At 36.5% G+C, this 15,973-nt stretch overlaps 1 protein-coding gene across 1 annotated transcript; it reads right to left on the reverse strand.

The window, feature by feature from the left end:
- Positions 1-3,460: 3,460 nt before the first annotated feature.
- LOC105831184 (tumor necrosis factor receptor superfamily member 4) lies at positions 3,461-15,062 on the reverse strand. Its single transcript, XM_012671162.3, has 2 exons — positions 14,631-15,062; positions 3,461-4,123 (listed from the first exon to the last, which is right to left on the reverse strand). The coding sequence occupies exons 1-2, from the start codon at positions 14,712-14,714 to the stop codon at positions 3,632-3,634; spliced, it is 576 nt and encodes a 191-aa protein (XP_012526616.1). The 5' UTR covers positions 14,715-15,062; the 3' UTR covers positions 3,461-3,631.
- Between the last annotated feature and the right edge of the window lie 911 nt (positions 15,063-15,973).

Here is a 15,973-nt window from a genome sequence, read left to right on the forward strand (position 1 = left end):
TTATGTTTAATGTAAAAAAATTATACGATAAAGTAAATGAAGTAATGACAATATTTACGTAGCATTTAACTAAGATATATTTACAACGTATTCTTAAAAATACATTTTACAGTATTAAAATAAATTAATGGTACTATTTAATACAACACATTTTTATAGCGCTAAAATTTATAGTTGGCCGACCATATAGAACATATTCTAGCGTATAATAATAACGCCTCCGTTTGGCAATGAGATTTGCATATATGAAACATTAAATGTATCGCAGTTTTTAACGTTAATGCGTTAAATCATATTTGACTTGAAATATTTTATCAATAATAGATATTGAGGTCAACATTATATTAATATAGTTTACAATCTTACCTAATATTCATGAGAGAACTTTATATGGTATTGAAAATTTATCGGATTTCTAAGTTCTATATAAGAAAATTTAGACTTACTCTATTTACAATTGACCTCCATCTCCTTTGAAGTAGTTTCTTCATGACTTGATACAGCATTTTCCAGCGCTTTAGCCATGCTTCAATCAATCATGCTCTCTGAAAGTCTTTTTCTGTGGCGTATTTGCGATTCAACTTGATCTTATGTACCATTTCAATATGTCAGTCCTTGAATTTTATTTTTCTCTTTGAGAATAAAAAATTATAAAGAGTTAAATCCAGCAAATACGAAATGCATAAGCCGACCAGTTAATTGCCAAAATAAATTGTTATTAGATGCGGTCAGGAATATAAAAACCTGGTAATGATGCAACGTGATGTTTAAATTGTTAATGAGAATTTCTTACCAGAGTCCATATATTATTTCATCTGAAGCTATAGAAATGTTTTTCTGCGTTTTTCTTGTGCTAATCACCTTTGACCGTTTTCTTTCGTCATTCAACACCTGAAGATTTTAAAAGTCTCGATGGCTAAGATTTTTCGGGTTAGTCTTACAAAAGTCACAAGTCAAGACGAATCGTGGACGATGGTTGTGACACAGTAGAAAGAAAGATCTCCAGGAAGCATTTGAAGCATCGCTAAAGTCACTGTGACAAGGAGTTACTTTGAAGAGGAAGAAGACTGAGATTGAAAATAAGGGTAAGTCTAAATAATTTCAAAGGCGAGAAATGATATACAATATAAATTACTACATACAGCTATTTTTTATATAATATTTCCTTAAAAACAGAATAGTTTCGTAAATAAATTAAAGTTCAAGTATTTTACGTATTTACGTTAAATGCATAAGTATTTGAATTAAAAAATTTAATTAAGTTGACAAACTTAGTCAAAACAACTTTTTTCTTAGTATAATATTTTTCAAGATTACGAAATTATTTTATTTAAAAAAATCACAAATTAAAAAAAAAGTGTATATTAACAATATCCTCTTCAGGAAAGAATTTAACATTAAAGAATTAAAAAAAATACTAAAAAATAAATACATAGTAAATAATTTATTGCCTATCATGTCTTTCCTTTGACATCATATCGCACAGTGAGAAAACTGGCCTTAAAAACCCCATTACTAAATATTAAGAGGAAACGATGTATGTCAGGATAAACTCTGATGTTTGTCGGAAAACATTTATTAGAATCTCTCGCGCGCGCGTGTGTGTGTGTGCGTGTGTGTGTGTGTGTGTGTGATGTATTTTATTTTTAATCTTTAATTTAAAGTACATTGCTACACAGATTATGGATCAGTCGCACGTGACGTTATACATATGACTAAAATATGAAAGATATAAAGAAATGGATGAGACAGAAATCTAGCGGCTTTTATATTTGATAACTGTTTCCAGTGTCCTTGTTTTGCAAGAAGATAAATAAATTTTCTGTCACAATATGATTTAACAATTTCGAGATATTTTAAATTTGGTCAACGTAATTCGATAAAGTCAATCAAGAAAACACACATCGGGAAAACTTTTGCCTCAAATGTGTCAAATTTAGTACAAGCTCAATTATTGATACGGGTCAGTTTTTTTGCTTGTGGAACTCATTAATCTCGAAATTAAGTCGTTCGATTAAGAAAAAATATACGCAAGAAAGTAATCCTGATCCATTTCGATTGCCAAAATTAGAATACACATACATTTTGATAAATATTCCATGATTTAAATCTAACGATACAAAAAGATTTTCTATATATTAACAATATCCTCTTCAGGAAAGAATTTAACGTTAAAAAATAATAAAATATTATATAAAAATATAAATTCTATTTTATTTTTAAATTAAATCTATAGTAATTAAATGAGAAAAAATGAAAAAATTAGAAATAGTGGCTGTGGTGAATATTTTTTTCTTATCAGAACAATATATTTAAAAAAAAAAAAGAAAAATAGTACGTGTCAGTTTTTGCAGAGGATAATCAAAATCACACTTAATAAAAATTGTGTTAAGTACACTGTAAGCCAATGTACACTTGCATCCGTTAACAAAATAATGTATAAATAAATGATAAAATAATGTTGAAAGTTATATAAACGTATTTCGCAATGCGGTCCATTGTTATACTTTACAACGCCCGCGTTATTTATATCTGATATTTATATCTTTGAACGGTTCGCATGTGCGATCCAAAAAGTGTATCAATTAAATATGAATTGGAAAGCGGAGTATCGTGATCAAGAAGACCAGAATATTTTCAGATAAATTAACATTTAAAGATCACATCGACTTGACATTTACCAATATTGATCGCGATATAATTTCGAGTGAAAATTAAAAAGATATGCCGATTTTATGTAGACTCGAATATTGATTTGCGTACGCGCGCTCTCTCCTTTCATCAGTCGTCGCGATAATAATCTACATATTCTACATCGGTACACGGGGAAAATTTTGTAGTAAAAATTACTACGTTACGATAAGAACAGATTTCAAAGAATTACACCGTAAGTACCATTATACCATAAGTAATTACCATTTACCATAGCAATGTTTCTTGTGTAATTTTCTCCGTGTGCAGATGCAACAATCGCATATATATTCACAGAAATAAATGGCGTAAACTTTCGTAGAATCATGTCTCACGATATGGCGATATTGCGTGTAAGAACTTGGACATAATCTACGAATCTACAGACAACTGTGGCCACTGATATTACCTATTTGTGTAATATGACTTTGCAATACAGATTCAAATGTTAAAAATGTAACAGTCTATTCGTATTCAGGAGGAGGATTTATTTATATGCTAATATACTTAGCGGGGTCAGGGAGTATTTTCCATCTCTCTTACTGCGTCGCCCGATGTAGTAACCGAACGCGAACAATCGAAATTCCAGCGGACAAATAAATGAATATTCATTTCATGAATATTCCCATTTTTGAACTCGTAACCGAAGTCGTTACGCTACTCCCACAAAAGAATTGATTCTCTTAAGCGCTAATTGACTAGCATTGAAAGATCGATCAATATCGAACGTTACATTTATTCTTCTAATTCTATTACGGGATCCGTCGTGTTTTCTTTTTTTTATATATATACTTCTGTACGCTCCATTTTATTTCTCAGACAGTTAATGATCCAGTTTCGAGAATTCTTCGCGGAACAAACGAGAAACCTTTATATCTTGTTTTTTTATCCGACGAACAAGAATACCTATGCTAGAGAGCATAATCTTCGTTATTCGGGATTAACGTTCGGACGGTGGTTGGATCCTCTGGAGAACGTCCGCTCCGGCGTCCGTCTTGTCCCTCAGGATGGCCTCCACGTCCTTCTCGAGTACCTGGTCCCGGTCGTAGAGCTGGAACCGGTAGGCCGGCTCGTTGACCAGGACGCTCTCCTCGGCGGTGCTCCGCGCGTCCTCCGGCGCTAGGAAGAACCTCGCGCGTCCCTCGCACTTGCGCCGGTAGTCCGGATTGTCCGGCGCGGGCCGATGGCAGGAGTCGCAGACGGTGTCGGAGCGCGAGCTGCACGGATGGGCCTCGTAGAGCCCCGGGCCGCATCTGGCGCAGTTCCAGCAGGGCTGCGTGCTGTGATGCGGGCTGTAAGTGCCGGCGGGGCATTGCTCGCACACGGTGTCGCGGCCGCGAGCGCAGCGGCTAATCACACCCCAGCCTGGACCGCATCTGCTGCAGTGCGAGCCGTCCCGGTGGTGCCTGATGTGAGGCCTGCTCTCGGCCGTCTGGAAAACGCAGAGAGCGGCAGATGGTTAGTGCAGTGCCCCGAGAGAGGAGAATTTCGGCGTGAGACGGCACGCAGAAAAATATTTGTTCCACCGCCAGGAAAGGCCGATTATTACTCGATTTACCTTTTCCTTTGTGATAAGTAATAGTTTAGTCTTCGATGAGAAGTATTTTTTTGGTGACAGCCTTGAAATATACTTATCACAAATTTTAGAAAAAAAACTCAGTTTCCAAGCTTTTAAAAGCATTACTTATAGATGTTATTAAATTAGAATGTCGTAATTAAAGAAATAGATTATTTCTAAATAACAAAACGATACGAGTTACGAAAATGAACTTAATATTTTACTTGTGTAAATTAGGTTTATACGCACGGAGAGAATTTTCTCCACGCACAGAGAAAATTTAATAAAATTTTAATAAAATTGGATAAAGTTTTAGTAAATTTTGTTAGAAGTATAGTAAAATTTACAAAATTTTGCCAAATTTTGTCAAAAGTATAATAAAATTCTTCAAGGTTTACGTTGTACCACAATTACCAGGATTTTCAGGGTAATTTTTCAGAGAAAATTCTTTCCGCGTGGAATAACGAAGAAACTTAGCTTGATTATTTCACCTTTTAACTGTTACTCAACAGTGTGAGAAGATATATGTCCAAACTGCATTTCTGCATGCGTTTCTTAAAGAGAATCTTTACTGCACGAGTATGTCGAGCGATTGGATTACCCTAGGATCACACGAGTCGTCGGTCTCGTTGTTACGCTCGACTTATTATTTTTCTATCATCCTTTAAATATAAATTTTGATGAAACGCAAGTATAACCGTCCAACAACAGGTGCACCGGCAAAGGCGGCCACCTGACTTCGAGGGAACACCTTGCGCCTTTCTTCCGCCTACTTCGGGCAGATCGAGAGACGCGATATATGAGCCTCCGTATTCTCTCACGCATAAAATGCTGCTTTTAATACGTTAGGATATCCGCTGCGCGTTCACTTTCGCCGACTAATTTTTCCCGAAATAAATGAGTCCGATCGAGCGCCAACTCGCCAACTCTCTCCGTTTCCCAATTATCGAGAAAAATATTATCACAATTCTTTTTTAATTAAGATACATATTATTTTATTTATTTCTCGATTACCTCTCCCTTCCCGTAATACCAATAAATTTATTTCTTCCCGGACAAACCTGAACGATCACGATCGTGGAACCGACGAAGTCTCAACGACCGGATTTACATTATGTTTTTCTTTCCTTTTTTTTTCCGGAGAATAAAATTTGAATTTCGAACGTCTCTCTCACCACGGGAGACTTTTGCCCGCAGTTTTCGGGGACGGACGTTATCGCTTGACCACAGACAGCCAAGTAAAAACAAGTAAGTAAAGAACGAGAGGCGATCCCTTTTTTTACAGCAGCTGCTGGCAGCTGCTCCGCGCGGCACGCGCCGACGGTCACCGCGCATCACGCGAATCGTTAAGCACCGGGCCTTAATTTGAAACCCTTCACCTTACCTCTGTGCACACACCGCCGCCCGGTCGCTTGCTCGCCGCAGCGTGTGTCGTCGGCTTGCCGCTTCCCGATTACTGAGAAAATAACTCCCGTCTTTTCTAGAAATAATTTTGTTTCGTCGACGTACAAAGGCAACGATGACTTTAGTTTGTGAGACAAACTAGATGAAGTATAATATAGGGTTTCTTGGAACTTGCAAGAATGCTCTTTCTATGGAAATATGTTTTTTCTTTTCGTGCAAAACCGTAAATTTGCGAAATAAATTAATATAAGCATAACATGGATACAGTTAGAGAACAAATTTTAAGATTATTCTAAATATGTTACAAACTTTATAAATATATATTTGTAAGTGTTTTGCGTAAGGGAAAAAAAATTTACGTGTAGCATGTCATTTGTTGCGCGTGGTAGATAACACGAAATTGTTTTTGGGAAAAACGGACGTTACGTTTTTTTTTCAGTAATTTACAACAGGACATTCATCATTTTATCTCAGATCAGATGTGAGTCATCGTCACATGAAGGGAAGCTCGCTGTCAATTTACGGTTACTGAGCTAGTAAAGGGTCGTAACCCTTCAAAATAAACAGCTATCTCGACAGAGAGTTGGTTTACCAGCCCGCGTAATAATAAATGAATGAAACGGATCTTTCGAGAAAAAAATTTTTCCGAAAAAGGGAGGAACATAAGTGAAAGCAAAGTATAGATGAAATTCTGTTCCCCAGTTATTTTCGTGGTTTGGAATTTTAATGGAAAATCGTATATTGGCGGTGCCGAAGTGGATGAGCGAAGAAGAACCGGAGCATTGCAGTTAGGGTTTAATTTCAGCGGAGAGCGAAAATACTTCGGGAAACAGTAACAAGCAAGAAACATCGATCTTCGGGGGCTTCTACGAAGGATCCGCTCTTCAAGGCGGGGGTGAGTGGGACGTTGCATTCTTCAATGAAAATATATACCCTTGAGGGCTTCCGCGCAACGGAGTCGAGAAGACACGGCGGTTTTGCCCAGGATTTATCGATCGGAAAAAAAGCTCGTTTGTAGGAAACCGCAGAGTGTACTTGTACTTCGGGACGAAGCCCTCGGAGCTTCGAGACGCAAAACGCTCGACAAACGATACAGAGAGAAAAAGAGAGAGAGAGAAAGAGAGAGAGAATTCGCGCGCCGCGTTGGTAGCATCCCTTCGGCAATTTCCGATATTTCTTTTCGCCGGTTCTCTCTCTCCGCCAACCAACGGATTGTACGCCGTAGAAACACCGGGCCTTACGACCCGGAAGAAGAACGCGGTGGTGATAGATGCCGATGCCAGATTCCGCGTAACCGTACGCGACGGGCTCGATGTCCTCTTGCAATGCGGAACGAAAAAAAAGTTGTTTTTTTTTGCGACTTTTTAGAGATATATCGACTCGACCACGGGGCAAAAGCGGGGCGGGGTCTGCTAACGATCCGCAACAACGATGACGGAAGTAACGTTGCGCTCATAGTGCAACGAGTATGAATAGAAACTTCCGGTATGACGAACGGAACGGAAGCGGTAATTGCAGCGGTCCCTTTTGTGTCCTACTTGCGCTCTTCCCCCTCCCTCTCTCTCTATCTCTCTCTCCTCTTTTTTTCTAGTCAATGCACGTCGATACCGATAAATTTCAAACGAATGGACGTGCGCGATGTAAAACTTTGATGACGCCCATTTGATCGGTCAGTTTTAGCTAAAAGCGGCTTTTTCCAACTTTATTTAGACGCTTTTACGAAACGAATAATTGCCGCCCCCTGAAGAATATGGGGCTGGCCTGTATGGCAAGTAATCGAGGAATCAAATCATCACTGGTATCCAAGGATGATTTAAAAAATGGTTTTCAATAAACTTATCCATCCCGTGAATTAGAGGTAATTATTTACTGCTCCGTTATGTCTTCTCGCGACCGCAAAGATAATTAACGATGAAAGAAGGAGAACTTTTTTTAACGCGTGCACGATCGCTTTGACCGTAGAGGGTGACTGAAAAGACTCGCGCATGTGGACAGGGTGGCGCCGGGTGGCGGACTCTTCTTGTCCGATTCACCCGAAGGAACGTGGCCCACTTCCATTTGTCAGCGGAAGGGGCGGATACCTTGGGCACGAGGAAAAAAAAATTGCAGTAATTTCGAAGCCAAATGGAGACACGTTCCAAACGTTATTACAGGATAAGACGTTTCGTGCTCGTCGCCCTGACCCACGTATTCTTCATCATCACGGATTGAATCCCTTCGATTTCTCCGCCTGTCGGTTTTACCGATTGTGTAAAATGTTGATTTCAAAAATCCAAGCTATAATAACATTATCTTTTACATTTTTACACGCAAAAAAATCGTGTTCGTTGCTTCAATCAACGAATATCAAGTTGAACGAAAAGGAATATTAAATCTTTTTAAACGGAACATAATAGTAATGTAGAGAATACGTATGCTTTTTATGTATATTATACATAAAAAAGTACTCGATACTCCCTTTTCATTGTATTTTCTTTTTGCTAGGGTCATTGTGCGTACGTGGGAGAGACTCGAGGGTATATAATATTTCGGAGCCTACTATATCCGTATAGTCTTTTCGATATACCGTCTTATTTCCGCTTCCGAGCGAACCGCAAAGTTCCGATACATTTAGAGGAGAGGCCACTCGAAAAATTGCAACAGGCAGGTAAACCTGCGGAGTCACGCCAGACTGGGTGCTACCCCCCCCCCCTCTCTATGCGTTTCCCCTCTTATGCGCGTGTGCGTGTGTGACTTCCGAGCACACGCACGCGGCCGCCTCTACTTCCCGGAGGAAGACGCTGCTGGGTTTACCCCGAGGGGTGAACCCACAGTCGCAGCTGCCTCGAGAACCGCGATAATTATCGTCGGTCCCTACGCACCCTATTGTTCCGTGAAACACTCCGCCCACTCCGCGTATCCCCATAAATCGGTGGATGGCACGCACCTGGAGGCGGGAGGTGGGGGGGAGGGGGAGGAGGAGATGAAAGCATATTCTTGTAACTGTTTTGACTGTTGCCGCGAATATAGCGGTTGCGTTTAGACACTGTCAGCGGCGTGACCTGCATTCCAAGACAAAAGCGCGGAGCGTTGTCGAAATGCGAAAGGTTTCGTGCGCCACCGAAAATAGAGTGTCATATAGCGAAGAGCCGAGATTAATTTTAGAATCGCAATCGCGGGTGAATTTTCACCTAGATGCTAATTCAGGGTTTAACACAGTTTTCGTTATATTAAACGTTTGTTGGTTTAAAATAATGTATACGGTCTTTAAAATAGTTCGCTTAGTTATTCTAACACCTCGCAACCTATTCAGTAGAAAGTATTAGGTAAGAAGATTTTTGGAGTGCGAAAGATTCTTAACCTCTTCACTGTGAAATATGTCTGTGCGCGTACTGGCAAAAAAATTTATATAACTAAAATTATTAATAGTTAAATAAATTAACGGATCTGCAATCAAAATGAAACTGGGCATTTGAGGGTTTTGAATACATTTAGTAACATCCTTCACATTTTTCATCCACCTTAATGACTTTGATCTCAGATTTGTTCTTGGTATAGCTGCACTGCTGTACTGGTGCAATAAGTTAGAGTGAGAAAAGATATATTTGTCTCATTCTAACTTGTTGCACCAGTTCAGTAGCGCAGCGACAAAGAACAGGCCTCTCCACAGTGAAGAGTTTAATTATCATCGAGTAAAATCTCATCGATAATTGATTCGCTTAATCAAAACTGATTCAAATGCTTTTCTCTAAACAATTTACACCAATGCAGTTCATACTTTGCGATGCAAAATAACGTGTACGTCGCGCAATTGCGCTAACGAGGTGGGACAAATCGTCGAATGAAAAGTCGAGGACGCCGGGAAACGAGAAACAAAGAAAAGAAGAAGACGGCCAATAATTAAGTAGCGCGATTGTGCAATGCAACTATCGTCGGCAAGACGCTCGTTAAAATTTTTGTCCGCCGTTCAACGAACGAGCGTCCCGCGTCCGTTCGGTGACAGTGAGAGGGTCTGTCGCGACGATTGCATCGCTAAGGAAACCGTGTTCTTCGAGTCCTCTCTTACGATGCTAATGAGAGCCCGGTATCCCTTTGGTGACTCAATCAGTCACACCTTACAGTCGTACTCCTGCACCGGTGCCTGTAGAGTTTCAAGGCGCCGCTCGCCAAACAGATCCTTCCGCGTCGATGGCTCACAATGACACAATGAAAATACATGAAACTTCAACGGGTTCACGCTCTTCCCTTCCGCAATTCCCCTGCGCCAGCAATTGGACATTCGTATCCCTTTTTCCCCGTTCTTTCCCCCTCTGGCTTCACTTCTTGCACTTCATCGCGCAACTCGAGACCAACCTGCACTAAGACGTTTCGTTTCCGTATTCTTCTGAAGTTACACGGGGGGGGGGGAGGGTATTACAAAATAATTATTTTGTAATAAAATGATTTTTCTTTCTATCGCCACCTGTCATGTCGCCGCATGTTTATCAATATGCGCGAACCACGCGAGATAATTGCACATGTTATGCACAGCGCAGAGAGTAATAACACCTTTTCCACGCGTCTGCGACAATAGCTTCGTAATACGCAGCTCTCTCTCTTCGTTTATCTTTCTCTCTCTTTTTTCTTTTGTTAGAAGCGCATCGTTATGAATGTTCCCCGTGCGGAGATGTAGGAATCAGGCGAAGGGATCAGGAGGGCGATGCGAAAATCGCGCGAACCGCCATTCTCCGGATTCCCACGCCATGCTAATGAGCCTCATAAAGCACGGCGTGCCCCAGTGAACCGCACTATAAAAAATTTATGTGGTTCCACCAATAATAGATGTAAAAATGAAAAGTTCAAATCGAAATCTGTAAAAACTCATGTGGAATTACAAAAATGTAAGGCCGCTTGTGTGCTCGGACATCAGAATTGGCAGTCCCCAGAAAACATTTTGACATGTATATACATTGCATATACATCAGTGGATATGACACATCTTATATACATACAGTGATACACAAACGACGTACATTGGATATCGTAGGTTTATGTGAATGCACATATATACCTTATATACCAAATATACATTAATGGCTATACATATTATATACCATAATGTATATTCGAATCATGTATATGAGATATATATACATTTAACATACAAGATATTTTTTTAATTATGGGAAAAAATGCATATACATAGAATGTCCGTTGTTATGTGGGTCGTGGCTATGCATGAATGGTGTGAAATCTTGCTTTTTTCCGGCAAAAAAGAAACATCGGTGCAAGAATATTCCAATTCCATCGTTAGTCGTCGAGTAGTTTAGACGTGTAAAACGTAAGCTTTGTCAACTATAATCGTGTCGAAAATTATAATTGTATCTTATTGTGGTAACACATAGATTTAGAAATATATTAATTTGACTGTCTTGAGTTTCATCTTAAAATCGACGAATTGGTAAGTCTTAATATATTATTATTGTCGTAACAATCGACTATTACCGACTTTATTTTCTCGAGATTGTTTTTTTTTTACATTTATCTCTCGTCTAAGTTTTAAAGATATAAATTGGCCTAAAAATAATGTTTTTTAATACTTGTGACAAGTATACTTTAAAACTAATATTAAGAAAATATTCTTGATTGAAGAAAACTATTACCTGAACGAAATAAAATAAAATGAGTAAATACTTTTCTTGGCTGAAGAATGATATTTTTCTGTGTGTACCTTTACATTTACATTTCCTATACATAAGCATACACTATTTTACAAAAAAAAATCCTATTTTTTATTTATTATATTTATTAGATTTATTATATTATTTAGAAATATAGTAATTGTAAGCAAAATTATTAATTTGTTTTATTAAATATTTTTTAAACATGCTACAGTTATTTGGGGATAGACATACAATTTCCTTTCTGAGATCTCAATTTTGTTTTTCCTTTCTCTCGTACAATATACAAAATATTTGACAATGTTTCAATGTAACATGTGCAATAGTACATTTTTATCTATTTTTATACAACAAGTATCAAATTCTTCATAAAAACACGCCTTATTTAAAAATTATCTATTAAAAACTGTGGACAATATTTTAATAAATATCTTAATTTTAAACAACATATTCTTAGACAACATACAACAAATAATAAAAAGGGAACTTATTGTTGTAAGAAAAAGATTGTAATGCTTATTTTATTATAAATAACATACTTTTTAATAAACATTTATATAATCATATAAAACAAAATAAAAATGGGATTTATTGTGGATATCCAATTTGTTCTAGTAAAACAATTTTTTTAAAGTTGGCATTTACGCAATACATAATGCAGACATCATTTTAATTCTGATAAATCTGATAAATGTATTGTTACTAACAAAGAAGTCACAAATTTTGAATATCAGCAGTTATTACAATTTGTTTTCGCAAGAAAGAACTGTAAATGAAATTTCAATTGTTGCAGAGAGAGAAAATGATTTTGAAAAAGCAATATCACAATTATATTTACATTTGACTACAAAATATTTTCTAACAGAATTTACTTTACAATTTGTATTAGATAGTATATCATCTATAGTTAAACTTGCTAAAGAACATTTTATTACAAGTCTAAATAAGAGTGATTTTCAAGATGATATTAAAGAAAAAATTAAGGATTTCAAAATAATTTCTCTACTTTTTCTAATGTTCATAATTCAGTAGATGGTTATTTTCGAAACACATATTCCAGGAATAAGTATTTTTTAAATAATTTTAATATTGTAATGCCTATATAATTTAGGATATAACAACAATCACAAGGAATGTTACTTTCATTATATTCCAATTTTGAAAACTATAAAAGTGTTATTACAAAATTATGATATTCGACACTTTTGTTTAAATTTGTACGATAGTTGTAATAATTATAATAGCAATGTGCTTTGTAATATAAAAAATGGTAGTGTAGTAAAAAACAATATTTTTTAATAATAATAAAAATACATTACAAATAATATTACATCAAGATGCATTTGAAGTATGTAATCCATTGGGTGCATCAAAAAAAAATTTAAACTTGTAGGTATATACATGATGTTAGGAAATTTGCCCCCTTATCTTAGATCAAAAGTTGATAATATACAGCTTATTGTGTTATGTTATGAGAAATACAGAATAATCCGCTGACGCATGTGTGATCATTAACAATCGCGCATAAAAAACATATGTACATACATACATTTGCCGCAATACTCCGCCAGCGTGTACACGACAAATACCGGTGCGTTGGAAAATATACAAGGTGTTTAGTACTCTGAAAGACTTTTAAGTAATGATTTACCTCACAGTAATTCCAAACAATATATTTTTCCTTCAATTTTGATATACTATAACTATATCGCTGAAATCAAGCCGTTTCAGACACGTAAAGCTTTCATCTCGAATTAGGGTGAGGAATCATCCCCTAATGGCGTTTTCGACCCCTAATGGGTTAACCCGTCTCAGGTCCTTTTCCTCTGGAACTGGCCAATCACAGTTATTTCCTTCTTCAGAAGAATGGCTGTGATTGGCTTTATGACGTCATTAATCGCTCCCGGAGCGATTAACCCAAGACGGTCGAAAACGCTATAAAATATCTAGAAAAGTACACAATAACCATCCTATATAATAATATATTTATGCAATAAAAATTTGATTACGACCATTTTTTGCGACGACTGATCGATATTCGCACCGTATTTCTCGAATTAGCCGAGTTTCTATCTCGCTTTCACTCCCTCAACGATATATTTAGAGAAGAACATATGATATCAATGTTGTTCTAAAATTACGATTATATTGTCATATTTTTTTATTTTTTACAAAATGTTAAATTCTGAAAAACTCAAAAGGTTGATCGAAACATTTTTCTAATTTCCCTCGATAAAATCTTGGTAACTGTTACAAAAAGATAAAATATATTTTGTGTGTGCGAATTCAGCCACGAATTCTCCCACGCGAATCACGTCTTGTTCACAGATAAAATCGCCATATGTCCGAGCAATTTTGATATTTCCGGTTCAACTCTGATCGCAAAAAAGCTCGCTCTCATTTCTCTTTACCGCCCCTCATTGTTACAAAGTCCTCCCTCCCATTGTTACAAAGTCGCGATTCACGGATGTGAGAACTGATTTTATCCAGACGGTGATCTTTTAGCCAGGTGAAACCACATAGTAATAATTATCGTGAAACTTATCGAAATTCTGTGCTTTCACACAACAATTGCTACCTCGGGACTGTTCCTCCTCCCGCATTCAGATGTATCGAGCCCGTATAATTAGTCCAACGTCTTATTTAACTGAACTCTCGCAGCACTCGAAATTACACTCGAAATCGTATAAATCACAAGGATTACGGAAATTTTTAAAGCAAAAAAAAGGGAGGAGAGCAATCGATTCTTTTTTAACAGCAGATTGCATTCAACTGACATTGTTATTTAAACATCTTATTATTCCAGCTGAATTTTTCCCGCGCAATTTGTCTCTATTCAAAAAAAAGAAAATAAAGAAACATATCGGATACGTGCAATTCTCCTTTTTATAAATAAATAAAGATTATTTTATGATCGTTTACTGCTATACCTAGATAAATCTAATTAGGTGTATCTTTTTTTCTTTTTCAAATCCTTGCACTGAGAAAAAGAGTAGTTAATTTGACTAAATTTTTTAACTTGATTAAATTTTTACAGTTTAAATATTCATGTATTTCTGTTAACTATTAAAATACTTGAATAAGTGTTCAAGTATTTCATGTATTTCAAGTTAACCACGTAAATACTTCAAGTACCGAAGAAATTTAATCAAGTTGGAAAGTTTAGTCATAAAAATAAAAAAGATATAAAAATATAAATAAAAAAGATATTTAATCTGACTAGACTTGATTAAAATTTAATCAAGTTTAGTCAGATTAAATATCTTTTTTTTTTTTTAGTGTATTACACAAATGTGCAGATATAACGAAAAAAATCATTCCAAAGCACACGTACATACCTTAATAATTACAGCCAACGTATACACGATGATGATTGCCAGCATTACCCATCGATTATAAATTAGCTTTCCGCGACTATCCATTGTTTTTCCAATGTTTATATGCTCTTCGTGCTTCAACCTTGCCACTTTAATCAAAATCACTTCTTTTTTTTCCCCCGATAATTACGTTATATTCATAACTTATTCTGCATCTGGAATATTCAAACGAGGACAATCCCGCGCTCCGATCTCGATTTAGAGATGGAAAGCAGAATAATTTGTGACGTTTGAATTAATAAACGCGGCTTAAATCGATTTTAGCACTCAAAGTCCGGTAAGTAAAATATGTATATTTTCGATTTCGCGATCGAGGGATAAAACTTGTTCAGCTGACCGCAGCAATGTTACCTCGATGGAGGTCCAACGTGAATTGAAAGGAGTGCATCGGTGCAGCTGTTACTGTTGAACACGCGCCCGGTCACGTGGCCCTTCGTATCCCTCCCTGCCGCCTGGTCAAGCTATTCGAATTTTCGTAGGAGACGTGGACGAGCTACTGGATGCATATTTGTGACACTAAAGCTCTGTTACATTTATGTAAATTCTTCTGCAAGACATTTTGCAAATTTCAAGCAGATCTGATAACCCAAAATCAAACGCTCATAAATGCAATCTAATTCTGTGACCGAATGCATTATGATTAATTAATATGCAGTAATTAGTTTAATTTTAAATATTTTATAAAAGGATTTGTAAAAACACACATATACACATGTAAGCATTTTTCACTCAATATTATATAAATAAATATAAACGTATTATATCTCGACTTTAATTCTTCGCGTGTTAGATTGTATTATGTTCAATAATAATATTTTCTCCATCGTGGAGGAGTATTAGAAAATAATGTGTTCTCTCTTTCTTGGAATTTCTATTCGAAGCACTTCTTTTATAACAAATATGATCGAGAAATAAAGAAATGTCTAATTTCAAGCTTGATTCCACGTTTCTGTTGAGCGAGCGTTTCCCATACATAAATAACAGCTTGTGCGCCTGTACCCCATCACGTTACATGAACTCCATTATATCCTATTGTATCAACTACCTATTATATCGAGCTATTTTCTCGTTGCTCAGTAACACCAACAAGTATCGACGTGAAAGATGAGAGCGATGCGTCGGATTACGATATTCTTCAACCAGAATGTTAAAGAAAAACAAGAATTTCAAATTTTAAAATGTTACAATCTTTCGATAAGAATAGCTATTTTTAGAAAAATTAAAAGTACGTATCACTTGCATTTGGCATAAGTTTTTTTCTTAGGTCTTATAGGAACTAATACATTTAACATGATTTTCATCTT

Source organism: Monomorium pharaonis, chromosome 7 (genome assembly GCF_013373865.1).
Source record: "Monomorium pharaonis isolate MP-MQ-018 chromosome 7, ASM1337386v2, whole genome shotgun sequence".
Lineage (NCBI taxonomy): Eukaryota > Metazoa > Arthropoda > Insecta > Hymenoptera > Formicidae > Monomorium > Monomorium pharaonis.